This window comes from Suncus etruscus, chromosome 15 (genome assembly GCF_024139225.1).
Source record: "Suncus etruscus isolate mSunEtr1 chromosome 15, mSunEtr1.pri.cur, whole genome shotgun sequence".
Lineage (NCBI taxonomy): Eukaryota > Metazoa > Chordata > Mammalia > Eulipotyphla > Soricidae > Suncus > Suncus etruscus.
The window spans coordinates 89869488-89894191 of NC_064862.1; the positions used below are offsets into that span (position 1 = coordinate 89869488).

Genomic DNA, 24704 nt, shown 5'->3' on the forward strand with positions numbered 1-24704 from the left:
AGGTACCACGCCCACACCCTTCCCGGGGGTCGTCTTGGGCCACCGCGCGCCCCCTTGGCGCGCTTGGAAATTCCTGCGCTCTAGCGGCCAAAGCGGGGGACCACCGGGTCGGGCAAGCACCCTCCAATCCGGAAATGCTTTTGTTCCGGCGGGGAAGGCGCGAGGTTTCCGGGAAGGCAGCGCCTCCCCTCGGCCCCCGCTGGCCACCCCTATAAGAGAACCGGCCCTCTGGGCGCATCCCCAGTCCACACCCGCCTGGGTCCCGCTTGGTGTCTCCAATACGCTCCGCCATGCGTCTCCGCGCCGCCGCCTCCAAGCTGCCCGCCCTTCTGGCACTACTCGGGGCTCTTCTCCCAGGTGAGTGCCCCGGAGGCGCCGGCTACCGACCGGGCTGGCTCCCAGGCTCCGGATCCTCGCCTCGGGATCCGGGGTGCGTCCTGGGTGCGGCGCCTCCACCACAGCTCCCCCGCCTGCGCGTAAAGATTAAAGTTCTTTGGACTTAGCCGTTTGGTGGGGGAAAGTTGGGGTGAAAGCCATCGACTGAAGCAAAGTGGGGCACAAACTAGGCTCAGGCTGGGGGAGCGGGTGCGTGGATGGATGGAGGCCGTTCTGGAAACCTTCAAATGGCTTAGCAGGAGGTCCGAGTCCACCATAGCGGGGTGTGGAGACATCTTGGCAGTGTTTGGGTTTCGGTCGCTTGGGGACCCCAGGAGGTGGAGAAAACTAGCGCTGGATCAGGCGGGAGCACCCCCTCACTCCACAAACATGCCCACACAGGAACCCAGCACGCATGCACATCCATGAACCAAATGCACCACACATAGGCGTTCCATTTCTTCTTTCTCCCCCGACGCCTTGGGGGAAGTTGATCTGGGGAATTCCAGCGTGCCTAGCTGACCCAGGAGCGGGTTGCAGGTACCCAGCACCCCATCCACCATTACCAGCGTGGAGGGCAGGGAAAAGGGACCCTTTGGGTGTTGGGTCCATCTGTTAGTGGGGTGATGGCCAGGCAGTGGGGTCCCAACTCCGCACAGGGCTCTGCTCCCCATTTCCCTCTCCTGAGACGGATCAGAACTTTCTAGAGGGCCCGGCCGATCCAGGACCAAAGGTGGTTGGTTCGAATCCCGGTGTCCCATATGGTCCTCCGCGCCTGCCAGGAGCTATTTCTGAGCAGAAAGCCAGGAGTAACCCCTGAGCAACGCCGGGTGTGGCCCAAAAAACAAAAAAAAAAAACAACTTTCTAGAAAAATTTCTTCCTTCCCCTCCTGGGTCTGAGTCATGTGGAATCAGCAGAGAGAGGAGACAGCCTGGTGGGCGGTCGCCTTGCACAAGGCTGACCTGGGTTCGATCCTCGGCATCTTAGGGGCCTCTCAGTTCTGCCAGGAGTGACCCCTGAGCACAGAGTCAGGAGTAAGTCTTGAGTACTGCCAGGTGTGGTCCATCCCCCTCATAAAAAGCACTCAAGTCCCTTCCCCCCCAAAAAAAAAAAATCCACATAGCTGGAGCCACATGCCCACCCACTCTCTCTCAACAGCCTACTGTTTCCAGTGGGCACCGCCAGAGCAGAAGCTGGTGGGCAGAGTGTGTTTTTGTGGCCTTCGGGGGCCCCAGGCCCTTCATCAGCACGTCCCCCAAAATCTGTTTTACCCTTCAGCCCTGAAAGGCCAGCAGCTGGCCTGAGAAGTCTGGGATTGATGAAACTTGTTTTTTTTTTTTTTCTGGTGGTTTGGTTTCGGGGTCTGCCTCTGGGGCATCCCCTTCTCCTAAACCTGGGTCTCAGGCTGTCCCACAGGGACTTCTGTGTCATCGGCCTGAGTAGATGGATGGGGAAAGGGGAAGCTAGCTCACTTGTTTGCTTTGCTTTTTATTTTAATTTTGTTTGTTTTGGCGCTCAGAAGTTATTCCTGGCTTTACGCTCAGAAATTCCTCCTTGCAGGCTGGGGCACGCTATGGGATGCTGGGGATCAAACCTGGATTGACCATGTGCAAGGCAAACACCTTTCCTGCTGTGCTATTGCTCTGGCTCCTGATTTTTTTTTGGGGGGGGGGGGCGTAACACAGCTGGCAGTGCTCTGGGTTTACTCCTGGCTCCACACTTGGGAATACTCCTGATGGACTTGGGGAGCCCTATGAAGTCTGGGGATTGAGCCTGGGTCAGTTGTGTGCAAGGCAAATACCTGACGGCCATGCTATCACTAGGCCCAGCCCCTGCCTAGATCTCCACTTCCTTTGCCACACTGCCCCAAACCTTTGCACTCACTTGCCCTTGGAACATTATAGCTGTTTCTGTTTCCCCTTTGGGCCACATCCGGCCCTGCTGGCCATTATTCCTGGCAGAGCTGGGAGTGGGGGCATGCGGTGTCTGGGATGCACCTTAGGGTCTCTAGCTCTTTACGACACCCCCACCCCAGTTCCCAGTTTGGACTTTGTGGCCAGACCTAGCAGTGCTCAGGGCTGACTCCTGGCTCTGCATTCAGGAATTGTCCTGATCCGAGGGACTCTGTTATTTGTGGGGGGCAGAGGGGACCAAGCCTGAAAGAGAATGGGTGAGAAAAAAGGAGAAGGAGGCCAAGCGAAATTTTGTCAAGGCCTCTCAAGTTTATTTTTCAGCTGCAGACTTTAAAAGCAATTTTCAAACGGGAGGGGGAAAGGTGGGCAAACAAGAACACGCAGATATCCGAACATATCTTATGATCAATCTTTATGAGCCAGAAACGGTGCATATTTGTCTAAATGCTATGTCCTGACAGAGAGATTGTCAAACCCGGTTCCTAGTACAGATAAACAGATGTCAATATACTTCCTGGGATGAGGATAATTACTGTTCTTTTCTTAAAAGCTTGGGGCGAGTCAAATGCCACGTGCCATAAGTCACATATTAAAAGCCACATGAAGAAAGGCTGGCATCCATTTTGTGACTGTCGCTGACAAGGAATCACTCCTGACTGTGCTCAGGGCCTTCTATGGGATGCCAGGGATCGAACCCGAGTCAGTTACGTACAGCTACGTACAGGAGGAAAGCTAGCACCCTCCCCGCTGTCCTATCGATCCAGCCCACTAGCCCCTTCTTATTATCACTTGTGTTTTTGTTTATTTGGGGGGCCAAGCCTGGCTCTGTGCTCAGGAACCACTCCAGGCAGGGCTGGGGTACCTCTAAGCAGTGCTGGGGGACAGAGCCTGGGTTGGCGTGTGCAAGGCCAGATGCCCTCACTGCTATACTATCACCACTCAAGCCCCTTCCTTGTCCTTGAACTGTCTGTTCAACCCCCCACTTTGTCCCCTAGTCCTGCCTCTATCCCTTCACTGATCCCCTTTATCTTATATCCGAGCCAAGAGAGAGAGAAAAAGAGAGTTAGAGCTGGAGTGATAGCACGGCATTAGGGTGTTTGCCTTGCACGCTACCTACCCCAGCATCCATATGATCTCCCGAGCCTGCCAGGAGTGATTCCTGAGTGCAGAGCCAGGAGTAATTCCTGAGTGCCGCGGGATGTGACCCAAAAAACCAAAATTTAGAAGCCAGAGATATAGCATGGAGGTAAGGCGTTTGCCTCCTTTCATGCAGGAGGTCATCGGTTCGAATCCCGGCATCCCATATGGTCCCCCTGTGCCTGCCAGGAGCAATTTCTGAGCCTGGAGCCAGGAATAACCCCTGAGCACTGCCGGATCTGACCTAAAAACCACAAAAAAAAAAAAAAAGAGAGAGAGAGAGAGAATGGATTTGAGGCTCTAACACACACACACACACACACACACACACACACACACACACGGGCGCGCGGGCGCGCGCGCGCATGTGCACACCAGCCATACTCTGGGCACCCCAGCTGACACCTGTGCCCTGTGTCTTTTTGCTTCCAGGGTTGGGAGAGGCCAAGCTAAGTGTGTACCCCACGGAGGCCACGGTCTTGAGGGGCAGCACTCTGCTGGTGAACTGCAGTGACTCCTGCGGGGAGCTGGGCCTGGAGACACCCCTGACCAAGGAGATGGTGTCCGAGGGCGACACATGGAAGACATTCCTACTGAGCGATGTGCAGGAGGACGGCGAGCCTATGTGCTTCTCCAACTGCGGCCAACAGGACATGCTATCGCTCCCCATCACCGTCTACTGTGAGTGGCCGGGCCTGGGCACGCTCGCTAGGGGCACACGTGGTGGTGGGGCAAGCTGGGGAGGTGGGATGTGGGGTCCTCAGCAGCTTCCAGGGATGAAACTTAACGGATCACTGTTTGCCTCTCCCTGGCACTTTGGCATTTGGCAGAAGACTGGGCACCCCAGCTTATTTGTTTTGTTTTGTTCGGGGTCACACCCAGCGGTGCTCAGGGTTTATTCCTGCCTCTGCTCAGAAATCACTCCGGGCAGGCTCGGGGGATCATATGGGATGCCAGGGATCAAATCCAGGTTCATCCTGGGTCGGGTTGGCAGTATGCAAGGCAAATAAATACCCTGCCACCGTGCTATCCCTCTGGCCCCGGGGCTGGTTATTTTATTGTTGTTGTTGTTTGTTTTTTGTTTTTGGGCTACACCGGTGAAGCTCAAAGGTTACTCCTGGCTATGCACTCAGAAATCGCACTCAGAATATGGGGGGGACACCATATGGGATGCTGGGGGATCGAACCGAGGTCCATCCTAGGTTAGTGTGTGCAAGATACCTTACCGGTTGTGCCACAGCTCTGGACCCATCCCAGGGCTGATTCTTAACTCTGCATTCAGGGGTCAAGGGGATTGGGGGGATTGGGGAACCCTATGAGGTGCTGGGATCGAAGCCAGGTCTGCTGTGTGTAAGAAAAGCGCCCTCCCTGCTGGACTTTCTTTCCAGTCTTGGCTTTGGGGCTAAACCCAGCTAAACCCATGTGGGGTCCCTTAGAGGCAAAGCTGCCTTCCAGCCCTTGACCTATTTCTATAGTCCCTGAATTCCTTCCTTCCATCCTTCTTTTTCCTTCCTCTTTCTTCCTTTTTTTCTTTTGTCCTTTTGGGCCACAACCAGCAGTGCTCAGGGGTTACTCCTGGCTCTGCACTCCTCGCAGGTTCTGGGATGCCATATAGGATGCCGGAGATCGAACATGGGTCTGTCCCAGGCTAGCTGCGTGCAAGACAAACGCCCTGCCACTGTGCTATCGCTCTGGCCTGGCCTCTCCTCTCTTTCTCTCTATCCTTCTTTCCTTCCTAACATACCCAGTGGTGCACAGGGCTTACTCCTAGCTCGGCACTCAGGAATTACTCTGGGCAGTGCTCAAAGGACGGCAGCGTGCAAGACTGCCTTTCTGTTTTTTCCCCCGAGCTTGTGGACCTGGTGGCAGACAGAGAACTCAGAGTGCTCCAGGGTTCAGTACCTGGCACTGCCAGACAAGGCCCACGTACATGGCCTTAGCACCCCAAGGCCAAGTATCACTGGGGGTGTGGCTTGTCCTTCGAGCTGGTTTTTTGGTCCCTTGAAACCTCGAAGTCTAGTTTCATGTCCTTGGACCCAAGAGATAATACGGCAAGCTTTGGAGGTTGCTGACCCATGATTTGCACCACCCGCGGTTCCCTAAGCACTGCCAAGGGTTAATACTAAATACAGAGGCAGGAGCAGCCCCTGAGCACTGCAAGTCACTGTCCCCGTTTCTGCCGTGGCCACCTCTGCTGTCCCCAAAGAGGTCTCAGGCCTTCTGCCTGGCAGGTGGACCCATAAGGTGCAGTCCTGCCCAGCTCCCCACCTTGCGGTCAGCAGTTTCCATCCTGAAAACCTCTACTGAGTCTCTTTCCTCAGTTTCCCACCAACTCCTATGCATCCTACATCTATCTGGGCTCACCAGATAGAACTCTGCCACCTGGGGACCGAGGCGGTGGCACACCGTAGGGCTTTTGCCTTGTACACAGCTGACCCAGGACAGACCTCAGTGGGATCCCCAGCCAGGAGCGATTTCTGAGTGTATAGCCAGGAGTAACCCCTGAGTGTCACTGGGTGTGGCTCAAAAACCAAAAACAAAGGCAAAAACAAAAAAACAAAAAAACTCTGCCACCAGGGGCAATCTCCTCCCCCATCTTAAAAGTGGGGGAGAAAAGCCTGTGCTCAGCCTGTTGGACTCTGACCCACCCTCTCTTTCCAAACATACTTTTGGTTTCTGTTTCTCTTCTCTGGCATTTTGGCCCAAATCTCAGGGCTCACTCTTGGTGGAGCTCAAGGAGCCTAAAGAGGTGTCTGTGATTTGGCTTGACTGCACTTAAGGAAAGCATCTCTCTCTCTCTTTTCCTCCCTCTCCCCCTATACTATCTCCATCCTCTGCCCCCCACTTGTGTATTCTTTCCCCTTTTGGGCCACACCCAGCAAGGTACTCAGTTTACTCTTGGCTCTGTATTCAGGAATTATTCTGGTGGGGTTCAGGGGACACAGTGAGTTGCCAGGGATCTGATCTGTGTGGATGGCCTGGGGTGGGGGTTGAGACCAGACCCCAAAATTCTCAGAGGCTATTCCTGGTTCTGTATTCAGGAGGGACCCCTAGAGGTGCCCAGGCGACTATATGCAGTGGCAGGGATCGAAATAAGTGCCAGTGTGGCCACGTGCCAGGGCAGTGCCCAGCCCCCTGGACTATCCCTCCAGCCCCAGCCTTGAAATTTTACCTGAGAAGGGCCCGGAGAGATAGCACAGCGGCGTTTGCCTTGCAAGCAGCCGATCCAGGACCAAAGGTGGTTGGTTTGAATCCCGGTGTCCCATATGGTTCCCCATGCCTGCCAGGAGCTATTTCTGAGCAGACTGCCAGGAGTAAACCCTGAGCACCGCCGGGTGTGGCCCCAAAACCAAAAAAAAAAATAATAAAATAAATTTTTTTTTTTACCTGAGAAGCAGAAAAGAGAACTCTTGGTCTGGGAAATCCCAGCCCTCTAACATGTGATTTTGAGCTTGTGTGGGTTTTTTGGTCTTGTTTTTTTTTTTTTTGTTTTTTTTTTTTTTTTACAGCTCCAGAACATTCTGGAAATTTTTTTCCTTCTTTAAATGCAGGCTCCTGGGGGTGGAGGTCTGGGACTGGAGCCACAGGACAAAGGGTAGGTTATTTCACTTGTTTGCATATGACCAACCTGGATTCACTCTCTGGCACCACACCAGATCCCTGGAGCACTGCCAGGAGTGATCCCTGAGCAAGGAGTAAGTCCTTAGCACTGCAGGGAATGGCCCCTCAACCAAGCAACAATAACAATAACAAAACAACAATAACAACAGCAACAGGGGCCAGAGCAATAGCACAGTAGTAGGGCGTTTGCCTTGCACGCGGCTGACCCAGGACGGACCTGGGTTCTATCTCCAGCATCCCATATGATCCCTCAAGTCAGGAGCAATTTCTGAGTGCATAGTCAGGAGTAACCCCTGAGCATCACCGGGTGTGGTCCAAAAACCAAAAAACAACAACAGTAACAAAAATCAAGATCTCACAGGGCCTGAGAGATAGTGTTGGGGCCTGTGAGAGCTCAAACCCCGAGGTGCCACAACCCGGAGGTGCCACGAGACAAAGAGACAGAGGCACTGGTCCATGACAGCAAGGCTTCTATTCAGGCATGCCTGGGCTCCAGTGCAAAAAGGAGCCGTCTCGAACCCATTACATCTTATCAGTTACAAGAGGTGATAACATAAATTCTAATTCACACCATACAATCCCCTTTTCTGGCGCCAGCTTATCGCATTCCTATCGCATTCTGGTGAAGTTTGTGCCTGAGATTGATTGATAGCCTTGCTGTCAGGGCCTCTAAGGGGGGGGGGGGGTCGGAGGCTCCTGCAAACTGCAGGGGTCCTTAGGCATATAGGTGCCTGGGGCAGTGAATCCTAGAAAGCAGATGGGGGGGGGGACAGTTCTGCTTGGTCAGGAGAAAAATGGAGACAATTTCTCTTAACCCTTTCAATAGCACAGCGATAAGGAAGGCGTTAGCCTTGCATGCGACTAACCCGGGTTCAATTTCCGGCATCCCTTATGGTCCCCTGAGTTTGCTCTGCAGAAGCAACTTCTGAGTGCTGAACCTGGAGAAACCAACCCAAGCGCCAGCGGGTGTGGCCCCAAAACAAAACAAAACAATCAAAGATCTCCAATGGAGACATCTTAAACTTACGGTGATGGGACACCTAGAATAATACTTTGGGGACAGGGGTGTTTGGATTATACCCTACTTTATACCCAGGAATCACTTCTGGTGTTTAGAGCACCCTTCCAAGGGAGTTTAGGGGACCCTACCTAGGGGGAACTGGGGATCAAGGTAGAACTGGCTGCATGCAAGGCAAGAGCCCTCCCCGCTGTACTCTGGCCCCTCCACTGAAGCTTTGACCTTTGAACTTTTGGGGTGTTTGGGGGTGAGAAAAGAACCATAAAGGCTGGTGTGGGTGACACCCTCGTGCCACCTGCTGGCGGGACCTCGCCAGCTCATGCGAACACTCATCTTTCTCCCCCTTTTTCCAGGGTCCCCTGAGAGCGTCGACCTGGAACCCCTGCCCTCCTGGCAGCCTGTGGGTGAAAACCTCACATTGAGCTGCCAGATAAAAGGTGGGGCGCCCCGAAGCAACCTCACGGTAGTGCTGCTCCGCGGAGACGAGGTGCTGAGCCGGCAGCCCGTGCCAGGGGACCCCACCAAACTAGCGGAGGTCACGGCCGAGGTGCCTGTGCGCAGAGAGGACCACGGCGCCAACTTCTCCTGCCGCACCGAACTGGATCTGCGCTCCCGTGGGTTGGAACTGTTGGAGAACAGCTCGGCCCCCTTGAAGCTCCGAACCTTTGGTGAGACATTGGGAATCCCTCCCCGAAGATGGGGTGCAGGGTTCCTGAGCAAGAGGGACCCTCATGACTCTGGGGTAAACGCAGACCCACTCCTGTATGCTGCAAAGGCTTTTGGAAAGGGCATATTTGGGGAGCACGGGGGGGGGGGTGTCCTGGCTGCAGGATCTTAGAAGGCTGTGATTGAAGGTTAGTTGGGGTACATGGGTCATGAGATCAGGCGGGCACTAAGGGGAGAGGGTGTTTCAAAATCGGGGGGTTGAGTATGACCCAGGAGGGGACTGAAGAATAGTATAGCAGCTAAGGGGTTTGTCTTGCACACTAGTGATCGGGTTTGGTTCTCGGCATCCCTTGGGATCCCATGTACCCCCAGAAATGATTCCTGAGCTCAGAACAAGGAGTAACTGCTGAGCACTGCCAGATGTGGCCCCAAACCCAAATTTGTTGTTTGGGGAACTATATGGGATCTTGGGGATGGAACCTGGGTCTGATAGGCAAGGCAAACGCCCTCTTGCTGTGCTATCACTCCTGCCCCCCCCCTAACATTTTTTAAAAAGAAAGAAAATGCCCCAGAATGTCCTTCAGGGTTTCCACTCTCACACCTGCCCTTCTCTTGCCAGACATGCCTGAAACCCTCCCAAACCTTACCGTCCCGGAACTTTTGGAAGTGGGCACAGAGGCAGTTGTGGTCTGTACCCTGGACAAACTATTCCCAGCGTCAGAAGCCGAGATCCACCTTGAGCTGGGGCACAAACAGTTGGAGCCCATGGTCACGTACAACAAGCACTCCATCTCTGCGAAGGCCAAGGTTCCCGTGGCAAACGAGGGGGTGCAGCAGCTGGAATGTACGGTGCTCCTGGGAACAGAGATGCGACAGCAAGAGAAAAGTCTGACTTTCTACAGTAAGTCCTGCGGGGCGTAGCCAGGACTGCGGTGTAATTAACAAAGGGCTGTTTGGGGCGTGGCTTAGGAGGGGGTGTGGCTTTCAGGTGATGTTCCATTGGGGTGTGGCTTACATGGGGCGTGGCTCATTTATGTCCCACCCCCAGGCTTCCTGGCTCCCAACCTTTCCCTGAGTGCCCTGGAGGTGCCACAAGGGACAGAGGTGACAGTGGCCTGCGAGGCCCAGACTGGAGCACTGGTAACGCTGAATGGCGGTGAATCTGAGATCTCGAGGACCCAATTCATATTCAATGCCAGCGCCGCAGACAACGGGAAGAGCTTTTTGTGCTCTGCCCAGCTGGAAGTGGCTGGACAGAGACTGTGGAAGAACCAGACCCGCATGCTCAGCGTCCTGTGTGAGTGATCTCAGGGTGCCAGAAGATCTCCCCACTTTCCCATCTCCCTGAGATTCTTTAACCTCTAGAAGGGGGTTAGGGGCTGGGGGTCAGGGCCCCGGGGCTCAGCCCCTCACGCCTCGCTGTCCTTGCAGACGGCCCCCTTCTAGACACCAGTGATTGCCCGAGGAACTGGACCTGGGACGAGGGCTCCGATCAGACCCTGCGGTGCCGGCCCCGTGGGAACCCCAAGCCCCAGCTGCAGTGTCTCCGGAAGGGGGACAGGGCTCCGCTGCACATTGGGGACCACAGGCCTGTCAAGGAGGAGATCCAGGGCACCTACGTATGTCGGGCCACCAATTCTCAGGGTGTGGTCACTGCTGAAGTGGTCCTGACCGTGAACTGTGAGTGGCAGTGCCTTGGGGTCTGGGCTAGGGTTAGGGAAGGGTGGGGTCGGGCCCCATCCTTACCGGCCACCCCTTCCTTCTTTCTTGCAGCCAAGCCTAGGAATCACTTGCCTATTATCATCACCGTGGTAGTTCTGCTAACATTGGCCATTGTGGCTGCTGTAATATACTCCATTAACCGCCAGAGGAAGATCAGAAAATACAAGCTCCAGGAAGCCCAGAAGGCAGAAGCCTTGAAGTTGAAGTTGGCGGCCACCCCGCCCTGAGCCCAGCCAGAGGCTGATGACCTGCTCAGCCTCCTTCATGGTGGTGGGGTGCTGACATGAATCATGTTGGACAGATGGATGGGTGCTGGCCAGGTCGCCACACCCTTTCCCTAAGATGCCCGGGAATAGGACAGAGACCTTTATGGAAACCTAGATAGCATTTCGGGGCTACACGGAAGAATCCAGATTTCACACTCGCTGCAGCCCCGGAACTGAGCCAAGAGATGGGGACACGACTTGGGGCGAATCCAGTCAGGCCTGTTCAGTGACAGAGTGGGGAAAACTCTACAGTCTTTGTGTGCTTGTGCCCTTCTGATCTAAGGAAGTCACCCTCCTCCCATCCAGACACAAATCACAATCCCTGTTCTTCCTCTTGACTGTGAGAGAGGCCAAGTTCAGGACAGCTGTTATCCGTCCCATGTTGTGATGACATATTTATTTGTTTGTTCTTTCCCCGGTTATTTATTGTTTTTGGTGTGGGCTTGCACAGTCAGGAGAAAACTTAACTTCCTACCTACCCACCCACCCCAGTCTAATCTCATTCAGGGTCCCCTGGGCACAGTGGTCCAGTCTGTGCACTGTACAAAGGCCTGACTCAAAGGTGATGGGGCTGGGGTGTCCCACAAAATTGGCTAAGCTGCTGCTCCCCAGGAGCTGAGCCACGATGACATGCCCAGAGATAACTTTGGAGCCCTGTTTCTCCCCCTATGTCCTCAATGATACCACCTCACCATCTACATCCATCTTGATTATTTCTTTTTTTTTTTTTGGATTTTGGGTCACACCCCGTGGCGCTCAGGGTTACTCTTGGCTCTATGCTCAGATCGTTCCTGGCAGGCTCCAGAGACCATATGGGATGCTGGGAATCAAACCCAGGTCCATCCTGTGTGCAAGGCAAACGCCTTACCGCTGTGCTATCTCTCTGGCCCCTATTTATTTCTTTGTTTGTGGGCAGTGCTCAGTGTGGTATATTAAAATATTTCCATAAGATTTTTCTTTGTTTGTTGTCCCACCTTGACCTTCCAGGTGGGGGCCCTGTTGAGAGCCGAATAAATAGTTTGGGAGCGAGGTGTTGGGGGGCTTTTGCCAGAGTTGGCTGGCTGGCTAGATGTGTGTTTTGGAGCTAGAAGCAGGCTGACAAAGGACTCTCTTCGCCCAACCTTTTACCCCCTTTTTTTTTTTTTTTTTGGGTCACACCCGGCAGTGCTCAGGGGTTACTCCTGGCTGTCTGCTCAGAAATAGCTCCTGGCAGGCACGGGGGACCATATGGGACACCGGGATTCGAACCAACCACCTTTGGTCCTGGATCGGCTGCTTGCAAAGCAAACACCGCTGTGCTATCTCTCCAGGCCCGTACCCCTTAACCCTCTTGTCTGTGTGGATTATTTGCTGCAGATAAATATTACCAAGATCTCCCCTCAAAAGGGGAGGGAATTAGCATCCCCTCAAAAGGGGATGGGAATCAATTTCTCATTCTGGGAGCTCTGCGAATTCTCAACCAACCAACAAAGGAGCAAACGGGACCCAACACTCAGAGCTGATTTCTGCACTCAGGATCACTTCTAGCAGCTTCTTGGAGAAACCCGGGGATCAAATCTGAGCCTGTGGCTGCATGCCTTTCCCTCTGTGCTATGGCTCCGGCCTGCTGCATGGGCTCTTGCTAATAGTTTGGTTCCAGATCAGGGGTAGATCCAGCTCAGCTGCAACCGCAATGCCTCAATCACTGTCTACTTTCTGCTCCGCCACCAAACTACAGTCTCAGGAAACTGCCTTTAATCTTTGCCTTGGTCCACCCACTTCCACCTTCTGGAATCACAACAGAACATTCTGGCCATTCCAAACTCCGGCCATGATGAGGAGGGACCCCCTGTGGGAGGGGAGGAAGAGGAAGGGTCCCTCTCCTCCCAGTTCCGGAAATGTCTCCCTTGTGCACTCCCCTCTCCTCCCCATCCTGTCCTGGTGTAGGGCAAGACTGAACCCTCACCCCAGCTGCATCCCTTTATAAACTCCCTGACAGCCCCCCCTCTCATTTCCTCTGGCAAACTATTGCTGCTTTGGGGCTGGGCCCAGCCCTGAAGCTCTAATACAATTTCCAATGCCAAATTTGGATAGTGTCGTGAACAAATTAAAAGACTTTTTCTAGAAAAAGATAGCCATGCCTGGTTTTCTTTTGGGGAGAGAGGGGCCACACCCCGGAATGCTCAGGGGGTGACTCCTGGCTCTATGCTCAGAAATGGCTGAGCCTGGCAGGCTCAGAATGGGATGCTGGGGATCAAACATAGGTCTGTTCTAGGTCAGCTGCGTGCAAGGCAAAGGCTACCTCTGCTCTCTCTGGCCATTGCAATGCCTGGTTTTCTTTTTTCTTTTTTCTTTTTTTTGGTTTTTGGGCCACACCCGGCGTTGCTCAGGGGTTACTGCTGGCTGTCTGCTCAGAAATAGCTCCTGGCAGGCACGGGGGACCATATGGGACACCGGGATTCGAACCAACCACCTTTGGTCCTGGATCGGCTGCTTGCAAGGCAAACACCGCTGTGCTATCTCTCCAGGCCCAATGCCTGGTTTTCTAAAGGGACTCTCCAGTACAGGGTTGGGTGGTGGAGGGGTGTCAGGTCTGCGCAGGGGTTCCCAGGCCTCTGAATCTCCTTAGGCAGGGTGGGGCCTAGGGTGCAGCAAGGCCTGCTTATCTCGAGAAACAGCCTGGGCTGGGCGATCTCCTCTCTAGGGGGGGCTCCCCTCAGTTCCACCTCTGGGGGCCATGGGGTCCCTGCTCCCCTTCCTGCTGCTGGCGTTCCTCGCTGCCACCGCGGACCACCCAGGAGGCAGGGGCCCCCGAAGGCGCTGGACCACCCCTGTGCTGACCACAGGCTCCATCGCCACTTTTTCTCCAACGTCCTTGGAGACCTTGGCGCCTTTCTGGGTGCGCCTGAGCCCCAAGCAGGCCGCCGTGTCGCCGGGGGGTTCCCTGTGGGTCAACTGCAGCAGCAGCTGCCCCCTCCCGCAGGATTCGGGGCTCCGCACCCAGCTGCGGCGTGGAGGAACGCGCACAGGGCCTGGCTGGGTGTCCTACCAGTTGCTGGACGTGAGGGCCTGGAGCTCCGACGTGTATTGCTTCGTCACCTGCGCGGGAGAGACGCGGGGGGCCACGGCCAGGATAACCGCCTACAGTGAGGGTCCCCCCAGTTGGCACGGGGAGCAGCGGGGGGTGGCGTGGGGCTCTGGGATAGGGATGGGAGGTGGCCATCGTGGTGCTCATTGGGGAGGTGCGGGCAGAGGGGTTTCTTTGGCCCCTGGACCCGGCTCAGCGCACGCTTGGGTGGGTGGGTGGGTGGGGTCCCCGTGTCGCCGCAGAACGGCCCAGCAGTGTGATCCTGGAGCCTCCGATCTTAGACGGCGGCGAGTACACGCTGCGCTGCCATGTCACGCACGTCTTCCCAGTGGGCTTCCTGGTGGTGATGCTGCGCCGGGGCGGCCGCCTCCTCTACTCCGAGAGCCTGGAGCGCTTCACCGACCTGCATCTGGCCAACGTGACACTGACTTACGTGCTGCGAACCCGGCCCCTGGATTTGGGGCTACCGGTGACGTGCCACGCGCGCCTCTACCTCGATGGCCTGGTCATCCGCAGCAACTCGGCGCCCATGACGCTCCCGGAGCTCAGTGAGGCACCGCCTTAACCTTAGAGGGATGGGACGAGGCGGTGGGGTGAGGGGATGGATGTGTAGGGGGGAAGGATTTCCTCTCCCCATCGGGATCCCAGGTGGACCCCCGCAGTTCCATCCAGCCACCATCACCCCTCTTGCAAACCCCCCACCCCACAGCTCTGCATCCTGCATCCAAAACCTTAGCGTCCGCCTCTATCGCTGCCCTGGCGGGGATCCTTCTTGTCGTGGGGTTCACCTACCTGCGGAAATGCCTGCTGATGCATCAGTAGGAGGAGAAAGAAGAGGAGGTCCGAGTCAGCTGAGCAGAAGGATCAAAGACAACTCAGGGGTGCCTTTATCCCCAGATCAATAAAACGTTGCACAGCCAGCTTCCATCCCAGGACTTAAAGATTCTGGGCGAAGGAATCTGCACTTGGAAATTCTCTGCGCAGTCCCTTTTTTTTTTTTCTCTCTCTCTCACATTTCTGGAGTATCCTCAAGAATAAGCTGAGGCATCCCTGACTCGGGGTGCCCTCCTTCCTAGGAGGCTCGGGTCCCCTACATTTCCCCAGCCGGGGTAGTAAGCTGACATCTCTCCTCCAGTTTATTATCAGCAGGGCGCAGACCAGCCAAGCGTAGGCCCTGGGAAGATTTGGGGCTGAACGGGGCGTGTCCACGGGGAGGGTTCGTGTTCTCGGCTCATGGCTTCTCCTGATTGGCTCCGGCGCCACTCGTCCGCATCTCTGATTGGATGCTAAGTTTTCTTTCCCCATTTCCCTCCACCCACTCCACCCCCACGCTCACCCTCACCCCAGCACCATCGTTGCTTTCAGACCCTGTGCTCTTTTTTGGGGGGGAGTTTGGGCCACACCCGGTGACGCTCAGGAGTTACTCCTGGCTATGCACTCAGAAATCGCTCCTGGCTTGGGGGACCATACGGGACGCCGGGGGATCGAACCGCGGTCCGTCCTAGGCTAGCGCGCGCAAGGCAGACGCCCTACCGCTTGCGCCACCGCTCTGGTCCAGACCCTGTGCTCTCATGCGGCAAGGACCCCCCGAGAATTGATCTCGCAAGTTCATTAAGTGACAGCACCGGGATGGACACGGATATATCGCGGGGCTTGCTTGTTGCTGGGAAGGAGCCGCCTGACGCGACGCGACGCGCCACACCACACGTGGATGGGGAGGACCAGTGGGGAGCGAGGAAAGGGGGACCCCTTAAGAGGCACTCGGCTTGGCAGCAGCCTGGGGAGGGGGAGGCCTCACCTGATCTGCCAGGCACACGGGGGCATCCACACTTGGTCTAAAAAAAAGCCGGTTAATCTCTTGATCGCGTGTGGCCACTGCCCGTGCCACCACCACCGCTTTTGGAGAAAGGGACTTTTGCAGGGGGGGCTCTTTTCTGCGCCTGGGGCTCACCACACCGCCTCCCACACGCTGTCTAGACACGTGCCTGCTGCACGCTGGGGACATGCAGACCCCGGAGCCGAGTGGATCCGAATTTAGACGCGCGCAAAGGCGGCGCGCGCCGCACCCGCGCGCACGTGTCCCCGACTCGCCGCCACTTGGGTCCCCGCCTCCTCCGTCGCGTGCGGGGGTGGAGTCTGGGGGGGGGAAGCCAGGGCCGTGGCCAGTCCTCAGGGGCTCTCAGGTTTCTCTATCCCTCCCCTAGCAGGTCCTTTTTCCCCACGACACCCTGCTTTGGAATGGTCCCCCTTACATTGCTCCAACATCTCCACTGCGTTGCGCATCCATCCCCGCCTTCCAGCGTCGTCGTTGGCGGGAGGGGCCGCCGCTGCTCACGATCGGCGGAGCATCTGGGCTCAAGGTGGGGTGCAAGGGATTGGGTTTGAGAAGGGCCACCCCGAAAACCCACCCACCCATCCTCCCCGGCGCTGTTAGAGGATGACGCGGGAGCGCGCGGCGGCCTCCCGGGGGGTCGCGCGCGCCTGCCTCCCTCCCCAAGACCCCGTGTGCCAGGCGCACAGCTCAGCCTCCCGCCACCCCACCTCCCCTCGCCGCCCCCTCCTTGGAAACCAAGTTACCAACGTTAAACCAATCCCCGAGCCGAATTCCGCCTCCTCCACTCCCCACCCGCCGCGCCGGCCTCCAGCCCAGCTCCGCGCTCGCGCTCCCCAAGCCTCCTGCGTGCGCTTCCCCCGCGGCGGCGATGCCGGGGCCCTCGCCGGGGCTGCGCCGGGCGCTGCTCGGCCTCTGGGTTGCGCTGGGCCTGGGGCTCCTCGGCCTCTCAGGTAAGAGCCGGCCTGAGCCCCCCCGTGGTCACGGCGGAGGCGGGCGTGGGATGGGGGCGCGCAGCTGCTGGAACCCAAGCAGCGGTCACCAGCCCTCTGACTCCGCCCCCGCCTCGCTCCCACGCTTCTTTCTCTCCTCCACCTCTGAGCCCCGGGGCCTTCTCCGGGGCGCTGCCTCCTTGCCACCCCACGGCACACACATGCTGGGGGAATCCAGCGTCTCCAAGATCCTGGGCGCTCCTCTGCGCGCCCCCCAAACCCTGCTGCTGCGCCTGCCAGCGCTCTCTCTCTCTCTCTCTCTCTCTCTCTCTCTCTCTCTCTCTCTCTCTCTCTCTCTCTCTCTCTCTCTCTCTCTCTCTCTCTCACATCTCTCATTTTCTCCTCCTTGGGGATCATCTCGAGCTCTGATGGGCATCACGGGGAAGAGACTTGGCATCTCCCCGTACTCGCGGTTGTCCCCCATCTTCCCAACTGTGGGACTCACAGCGCGGGAGCCCTGGCAACCGAATCTTTGCGCTCCCTGTGGTTGCTCCCCGAAGCTGTGTCGTGTAGGCTTTTTTTTTTTCTTTTCATTTTATTCTTTTGCTTTTCTTTGGGCCACATCTGTCGTGGATAGGCGGGGGCTCCTCCGGGCTCTTTTACTCAGGGTGGGGGTGCCATTCCAGTAGGGAGGGATGGCTGAACATGGAATCAGGGTCCGCTGCATGCAAGCTCTGCATGCACCCCTTCCTGCAATAGCTCTCCAGTTGTTATTTTCTTCCCTTTTCCTTAAGTCTTTGCCATCTCCTATTTGGGGTCCCCCCTCCCCACCAAACGTGGGCCACCCCTAAGTTGCTTCTAGTCTCTTCTCTACTCCTTCCTTTCTTCTATCACTCTTTTTTTTTTTTTTTTACTTCTTGGAAACTACAGCTATTTGATCTCAAATATTTGGAGACACCTTGGAGATTTGGGCCCGGGGGGGGGGCGGGAGGGAGAAAGCGTCCTCACTGGACAAAAGGTGGCTCAGAGATCCGCAAGGAGGTGGGATCCCCAACCTGAACCCGCCGTTTCCCCGGGCCAGTGGCCACTCAGGAGCCCTTCTGGGCGGACCTGCAGCCCCGCACGGCGCTGGTGGAACGCGGCGGGTCCCTGTGGCTCAACTGCAGCACCAACTGTCCCCGACCTGAGCGGGGCGGCCTGGAGACCTCGCTGCGACGCAATGGCACCCAAAGGGGCTTGCGCTGGCTGGCCCGGCAGCTGGTGGACATCCGCGAGCCCGAAACGCAGCCCGTCTGCTTCTTCCGATGCGCCCGGCGCACGCTGCAGGCGCGCGGGCTCATTCGCACTTACCGTGAGTTCCACACGGGTGGCGGCTGCCTTACTCCACGACATCCCCGCATCCCTCCCCGCTCCGGCTCCGCCTCCTGGGCCACGGGGTGTGTTTGGGTGTGTGGGGGGGACTTCCCCAATCAGGTCCCACCCTCGGGATCCCGACGCCTTCGCGCCCCGGTCGCGGGGTGCAAAGTTGCAATACTAATTTCTCCCCACCCATTCCCGTGCAGAGCGCCCCGAGGTTGTGGAGTTGATGCCTCTCCCCGCCTGGCAGCCCGTGGGCGAGAATTTCACCCTGAGTTGTAGGGTCCCTGGCGCCGGGCCAAGGGGGAGCCTCACGTTGATCCTGCTGCGGGGCGGCCAGGAGCTGATCCGCCGCAGCTTTGCCGGGGAACCACCCCGAGCCCGGGGCGCCACGCTCACGGCCACGGTCCTGGCACGGAGGGAGGACCATGGGGCCAATTTCTCCTGCCGAGCCGAGCTGGACCTGCGGCCGCACGGTCTGGGACTGTTTGAAAACACTTCTGCGTCCAGAGAGCTCCGCACCTTTGGTGAGTGGGTGCGGGGCTAAAGAAGTAAAGGACCCACGGGCGGGCTTTGGGAAAGTGGAAAGGCATCTGAGCTGCATCCTGATCCATCTGCAACTGTCACCCCCCAGAGTCATTTGCCCCCCGCCCCAGCTGGGCCTGGGGGGGTCTCAGATAGCGCCTGGGAAGCACTGAGGGGTTTTGTTTGGTTGTTTGTTTTCTTTGGGTCACATCCGGCAGCGCTCAGGGGTTCCTCCTGGCTCTACTCTCAGAAATCACTCCTGGCAGGCTCGGGGGACATATGGGATGCCGGGATTCAAACCACCGACCTTCTGCATGCGAGGCAAACGCCTTACCTCCATGCTATCTCTCAGGCCCCCTGAGAGCTATTTTTCTGGTCTCACTCAGCCCTGTCTCCAGACCCGCCGCGCCTCACCGCTCCTCGCCTCCTGGAAGTGGGCTCGGAAAGAGTCGTGAGCTGCGCCCTCGAAGGCCTGTTTCCAGCCTCGGAGGCCGGGGTCTCTCTGGCGCTGGGTGATCAGCAGCTGAGTCCCGAAGTGACCCTCGAGGGAGATGCGCTGGTGGCCACGGCCACGGCGAGCGCAGAGCAGGAGGGCGTCGGGGAGCTTGTCTGCAAAGTGACCATCGGGGGCGAGAGCCGGGAGGGACGAGAAAATGTGACCGTCTACAGTAAGGGGGGAAAACTGGGGGAGGAGCCAGATGACATATGGGCGTGGCATTGTCTTGACGGGCGTGGCCTCTGCGAGACGGGTGTGGTCTTTGTGAGATGGGTGTGGTCTAGCCTCCTATAGGGCAGTGTTGCGTTGCATGGGCGTGGCTTGAACGCGGTGGGCGTGGCCTCGTGTCCCATGTGCATAGTTTGCCTCGGGTGGGCGTGGCTTGCGAACAGAGGGCGTGGCCTTCTGCAGGGGACAGGGCCTTGCGTTTCATAGGTATGGCCTTATGCTGCATGGGTGTGGCTTGGGCATTATGGGCGTGGCCTTGTGCGTCGGTGGGCGTGGCCCGAAAACTCATAGTGACCTGTCAGATGGATGAGTTCCTTGGGGGTCGGGGAGAGGTCGTAAATCCACGAAGATTTCCTAGAGTTGGGGGGTAGGTCAACGCTTCCAAGGGTCGTGGTCCTTGAACTCACACCCCAGGCCCCACCCCCAGGCTTCCCAGCGCCCCGCTTGACCCTGAGCGATCCCAGCGCCCCCGAGGGCAAGCAGGTGACAGTGACCTGCTCAGATCCCGGGGCTGGAGTCCTCATCACGCTGAACGGAGTGCCAGCCGCGGGCCCGGGGCAGCCTGCCCAACTCCTGCTCAACGTCACGGAGAACGACGACGGACGCAGTTTCCTATGCGAAGCCACTTTGGAGATGGATGGAGAGACCCTGCGCAAGAACGACACGGCCGAGCTGCGCGTCCTATGTGAGTGGGCCGCCTGGGGACCTCCAAACCTCATTTATGTTTGGGCCCGCGTGCATGCAAGCAAGGCCGCACATCCACGGAGGAGGCAGCGGCTGACGATGTATTGCACGACCCCCTCCCACCCGCAGACGCACCCCGGCTGGAAGACTGGGACTGTCCGCGGAACTGGACTTGGCCAGAGGGTCCCGAGCAAACGCTGCGCTGCGAGGCCCGCGGAAACCCGCAGCCCTCGGTGCATTGCGCGCGGCTGGACGGCGGGGCGGTGCTGGCGCTCGGCCTGTTGGGCCCCGTCACGCGCGCACTCGCCGGCACTTACCGCTGCACCGCGGTCAACGTCGTGGGCGAGGCGGTCAAGGACGTGACCCTCACGGTTGAGTGTAAGTGGGGGTTCTCACGGCCTCCGGGCTCGGTGCCAACCAGCCTGCAGCTCGGCATCGCAAGTTAGGAAAGAAAGCCCTTGGAGAGGGTGTGGCTCTAGGGATCTAGGGGTGTGGCTGTGGGAGGGTCTATGAGAAAAGTGGGCCTTCAGCGATCTTTAGCAGGGAGGATCCTGGGGTCCTTTATAGAAATCAGAAAAACTGGGGCGAGAGAGATAGCATGGAGGTAAGGCGTTTGCCTAGCATGCAGATCAGTGATTGGAATCCCGGCATCCCATATGGTCCACCGAGCCTGCCAGGAGTGATTTCTGAGCGTAGAGCCAGGAGTAACCCCTAAGCAATGCCAGATGTGACCCAAAAAACAAAAAAAGAAAAAGAAAAGTAAAAAAAAAAAAAAAGAAAAAGAAATCAGAAAACCAAAAATCAGCAAAAATAATCAGAAGGGTCTGGAGCGATGGCGCAAGCGGTAGGGTGTTTGCCTTGCACGCGCTAACCTAGGATTGACCGCGGTTCGATCCTCCGGCGTCCCATATGGTCCCCAAGCCAGGAGCGATTTCTGAGCGCAGAGCCAGGAGTAACCCCTCAGCATCACCAGGTGTGCCCCCCCCCAAAAAAAATCAGCAAAACGGCACCCATGCGCCTAGAGCGCATGAAACTGCGTTTGGATTGGTCGCCCTGGGCAGAGCTGCCCCCAGTACCCCAACTCAACCTTACTGGAGCACACCCCCCCCCGACTGCAGACGCCCCCGCGCTGGACAGTGCCGGCTGCCCGGAACACCTGACATGGCTGGAAGGAACCGAGACGTCTCTGAGCTGTCTGGCCCATGGGGTCCCGCCTCCCAATGTGAGCTGCGTGCGTTCCGGCGGGGCCCAGCTGGCGGAGGGGCCCCTGCGCGTGGCGCGCGAACACGCGGGTACCTACCGCTGCGAGGCCACGAACACGCGCGGCTCCGTGTCCAAAACCGTGGCTGTTACGGTGGAATGTGAGTGGAAACCCCACTGGGAGGCTCGAGGGTTAGGTGGCTGTCCCGCTGATGGCCCTAGCTTGGTTTTCCTGTGTGTCTCCTCTCCAGATGGTCCCAGTTTTCAGGAGTTGAGCTGCCCAAGCAATTGGACGTGGGTGGAAGGTTCTGGACGCCTGTTTTCCTGTGAGGTCGAGGGGAAACCAGAACCAAGCGTGGAGTGTGTGGGCTCCGGGGGTACCAGTGAGGGCGTTTTGCTGCCACTGGCACCCCCAGAACCGAGTCCCGGAGCCCCTAGCCTCGCTAGTGGCCTGGCACCCGGGATCTACATCTGCAATGCCACCAACGCGCACGGCTCCAGCTTAAAGATGGTCGCCGTGAGCACGGAGTGTGAGCGGGGCCCAGGCGGGTGAGGAGTGAGGGGTAAACCCTTCGGGGTCCGTCCTCACCCTGACGCCCCTCCTTCTCCCCCAATTGCTCCCATCTCGCCCGGACCCCATGGCGCCTTTGCAGCCGCGCCGCACATGGATGAATCCACCTGCCCCAGTAACCAGACATGGCTGGAAGGGGCGGAGGCCGCGACTCTGGTCTGCTCCGCCCGGGGTCACCCGACCCCTCAAGTGCGCTGCTCCCGGGAGGGCGCACCCCGATCTCAGCGGCTCCGCGTGTCCCGGGAGGACGCGGGCACTTACCGCTGCCTGGCCACCAACGTGCACGGCACGGACGCGCGGAACGTCACGGTGGGCGTGGAATGTGAGTGAGGGAGGTGGGCACTAGGCAGGGGTCCCGTTCTGGGGCCTGAAAGTTGGGGATCCTGGGGGGTCTCCTTTTCCCCAGATCAGGAGGGGGCTGCCCCATTGCACAAGGAGGCGATTAGGACTGGATCCAGGCCTGCCCCGTGGAGGAGGAGGGCTAGCCCCAAATAGGCATCGGGTAACCTCTTGCATTCCTGCTCCCCTCAACCCCGCAGACCGGCCGGTGGTGGCCGAGCTGGCCGCGTCGCCCCCGGGAGGAGTGCGCCCCGGGGGCAACTTCACCCTGACCTGCCGCGCCGAAGCCTGGCCCCCCGCGCAGATCAGCTGGCGCGCGCCCCCCGGGGCGCTCAACCTGGGCCTGTCCAGCAACAACAGCACGTTGAGCGTGGCGGGCGCCCTGGGCAGCCACGGCGGCGAGTACGAGTGCGCAGCCACGAACGCGCACGGGCGCCACGCGCGGCGGATCACGGTGCGCGTGGCAGGTAAGTTGGCCTGGGGGCGCGGAGCGAGCCACTTCCGGGGCGGGGCCAGAGCGCCTCAGGGCGGGGCAACAGCTAAAGGGGTGGGGCGAGTTCCAAGGGTGAAGAGCGAGGAAGCTTCAGGGGCGGGGCTATATATTTGAGGGCGTGACTATGGAGTTATGGGCGGGGCTACGCCACTGCTACCCTATCAAGCGCTGGGGCGGAGCTATACGAGGGGCGGGTCCATGTCGCTAAGGGGCGGGTCTATATTTGAGGGCGTGGCGATGGGGCCGTAGAGGCGTGGCGATGGAGTTATGGGCGAGACTACGTCACTGCTACCCTATCAAGCGCTGGGGGTGGAGCTATACGCGGGGCCATGACGCTAAGGGGCGGGGCTAAATTTGAGGGTGTGGAGGTGGGGGGCGAAGGGGCGTGGTAATGGAGTGTGGGCGAGGCTACGTCACTGCTACTCTATCAAGCGCTGGGGCGGAGCTATGCGAGGGGCGGGGCCATGACGCTAGGGGCGGGTCTATATTTGAGGGCGTGGTGATGGGGCCATAGAGGCGTGGCGATGGAGTTATGGGCGGGGCTACCTTACTGCTGCCCTATCAAGCGCTGGGGGTGGAGCTATACGCTGGGCCATGACGATGAGGGGCGGGGCTAAATTTGAGGGCATGGCTATGGGGCTGAAGGGGCGTGGTGATGGAATAAGGGCGGAGCTACGTCCTGCTGCCCTATCAAGCGCTGGGTGTGGAGCTATACGCGGGGCCATGACGCTAAGGGGCGGGACTACATTTGAGGGCGTGGCGATGGGGTATGGGCGTGGCTACGTCACTGCTACCCTATCAAGTGCTGGGGGTGGAGCTATACGCGGGGCGGGGCCTCGGGTTGCGGGGCGGGGCTAGCTCCCAGGACAGAGCAACAGGTTGCAGGAGTGAGATGGAACTGCAGGGTCAGGGGTCTAGGTGACATTAAGGGGTGACCCGACATATCCACAGGGGACCTCCTAAGTCGGGGGTGGCCTCTGCACGGTGAAGACAGTCCAATTCACCCTCTACTATGTCAGGGCAAGAGGATGGAGGTGGGAGCCCAGTTGGATTGCTTTCTCCCAATTTTGAGCATCTAGAGTGGCATCTACAGGGGCACCTGCCCCCTAAAAAAACAACAACCCCAAATCCCTCTTGGAGAGTCTGAGTGGTGGGCCACTTTCGGGGAGACTGCTTACTTACATCCCCTGGGGCCTGGCCTGGCCTGTTGCAATGATTCTGGGGTCCCTGTCCCCTGGTAAGTGGGGGGCTCCCAGGTAGGCCCACGAAGACTGCAGGGAAGGGGTGAGCGGTGGAGGTGGGACCCCCGAGATCTGATCTCGTTCAGCAGCGCTCACGCAGGGCTTCTCATCCCGCAGGTCCGTGGCTGTGGGTCGCCATAGGCGGTGCGGCGGGGGGCGCGGTGCTGCTGGCGGTGGGGGCCGGCCTGGCCTTCTACCTGCAGTCCACGGCCTGCAAGAAGGGCGAGTACAACGTGCAGGAGGCCGAGAGCTCGGGCGAGGCCGTGTGCCTCAACGGGGCAGGCGGCGGCGCGGGGGGCCCAGGCCCCGGCACTGGCACCGAGACTGCAGGGGGTGGCCCCGAGGACCCCCCGGAGGGCGAGGTCTTCACCATCCAGCTGACATCGGCGTGAGCCTGCAGCCCTCACCCCGCGGGCCGGGGGTCGCCCAACTTACTGTTCTATTTGTTTATTCATTCATTTATTTATTTATGCAGCTCCAGGCGCGGGTACCCCTGTTTTCTACCCCTCCCCAATAAAGTTTTTATAAAGGACTCAGGAAACCAGCCAGCTTCAGTCCCTATCATGTGTGTGTAGTGTAACTGCCACCCCTAGGAATTTAAATTCCAATTTAATTTTTTTCCCTTTTTAGGGGGGAGGTCACACACGGCAGTGCTCAGCGGTTACTCCTGGCTCTGTGCTCAGAAAACGCTTCTGGCAGGCTCGGGAACCATATGGTAGGCCAGGATTCGAATCACCATCAGTGCTAGGTCTGGGTCAGCTGCATGCAAGAGAAACAAACGTCCAACCGCTGTGCTCACTCTCCACCCCCAAAAGTAATTTTTGCGACAGCACAGTAGGTAAGGTGTTTGCCTTGCAAGCAGCCAACCCAGGTTCGAACCCCAGCATCCCATTGGGTCCCCTGAACCTGCCAGGAGTGATTTCTGAGCTCACAGTCAGGGGTAAACCTTGAGCACTGCTGGGTGTGGCCCCTATAATGATAAATAAAAAAGGGCACAGCAGGGAGGGTGTTTGCTTTACACA

General features: G+C 58.1%; 3 protein-coding genes across 3 annotated transcripts; all 3 read left to right on the forward strand.

Annotated features, from left to right (window-relative positions):
* Positions 1 to 290: 290 nt before the first annotated feature.
* ICAM1 (intercellular adhesion molecule 1) lies at positions 291 to 10883 on the forward strand. The gene is made up of 7 exons (XM_049788343.1): positions 291 to 441; positions 3859 to 4107; positions 8419 to 8733; positions 9351 to 9632; positions 9780 to 10028; positions 10163 to 10411; positions 10505 to 10883. The coding sequence occupies exons 1-7, from the start codon at positions 291 to 293 to the stop codon at positions 10678 to 10680; spliced, it is 1671 nt and encodes a 556-aa protein (XP_049644300.1). The 3' UTR covers positions 10681 to 10883.
* A 2552-nt stretch (positions 10884 to 13435) lies between these two features.
* On the forward strand, positions 13436 to 14608 carry ICAM4 (intercellular adhesion molecule 4 (Landsteiner-Wiener blood group)). The gene is made up of 3 exons (XM_049788344.1): positions 13436 to 13844; positions 14029 to 14334; positions 14496 to 14608. Exons 1-3 carry the CDS (start codon positions 13436 to 13438, stop codon positions 14606 to 14608), a joined length of 828 nt encoding a protein of 275 aa, XP_049644301.1.
* Positions 14609 to 16405: 1797 nt separating this feature from the next.
* ICAM5 (intercellular adhesion molecule 5) lies at positions 16406 to 24188 on the forward strand. Its single transcript, XM_049788441.1, has 11 exons — positions 16406 to 16570; positions 17631 to 17900; positions 18112 to 18432; positions 18817 to 19098; positions 19582 to 19839; positions 19968 to 20216; positions 20957 to 21199; positions 21290 to 21568; positions 21692 to 21931; positions 22149 to 22415; positions 23800 to 24188. The coding sequence occupies exons 1-11, from the start codon at positions 16489 to 16491 to the stop codon at positions 24072 to 24074; spliced, it is 2766 nt and encodes a 921-aa protein (XP_049644398.1). The 5' UTR covers positions 16406 to 16488; the 3' UTR covers positions 24075 to 24188.
* The last annotated feature ends 516 nt before the right edge of the window (positions 24189 to 24704 follow it).

Bases quoted from the DNA above. Each gene is read 5' to 3' on its own strand.
- ICAM4 (XM_049788344.1), top strand. From the start codon at position 13,436: ATGGGGTCCCTGCTCCCCTTCCTGCTGCTGGCGTTCCTCGCTGCCACC. The intron at 13,845-14,028 runs GTGAGGGTCCCC...GTGTCGCCGCAG, and splicing joins GGCCAGGATAACCGCCTACA to AACGGCCCAGCAGTGTGATC. The intron at 14,335-14,495 runs GTGAGGCACCGC...CCCACCCCACAG, and splicing joins CATGACGCTCCCGGAGCTCA to CTCTGCATCCTGCATCCAAA.
- ICAM1 (XM_049788343.1), top strand. From the start codon at position 291: ATGCGTCTCCGCGCCGCCGCCTCCAAGCTGCCCGCCCTTCTGGCACTA. The intron at 442-3,858 runs GTGCGGCGCCTC...TTTTGCTTCCAG, and splicing joins GGATCCGGGGTGCGTCCTGG to GGTTGGGAGAGGCCAAGCTA. The intron at 9,633-9,779 runs GTAAGTCCTGCG...TCCCACCCCCAG, and splicing joins GAAAAGTCTGACTTTCTACA to GCTTCCTGGCTCCCAACCTT.
- ICAM5 (XM_049788441.1), top strand. From the start codon at position 16,489: ATGCCGGGGCCCTCGCCGGGGCTGCGCCGGGCGCTGCTCGGCCTCTGG. The intron at 17,901-18,111 runs GTGAGTTCCACA...ATTCCCGTGCAG, and splicing joins CGGGCTCATTCGCACTTACC to AGCGCCCCGAGGTTGTGGAG. The intron at 19,099-19,581 runs GTAAGGGGGGAA...CCCCACCCCCAG, and splicing joins AGAAAATGTGACCGTCTACA to GCTTCCCAGCGCCCCGCTTG.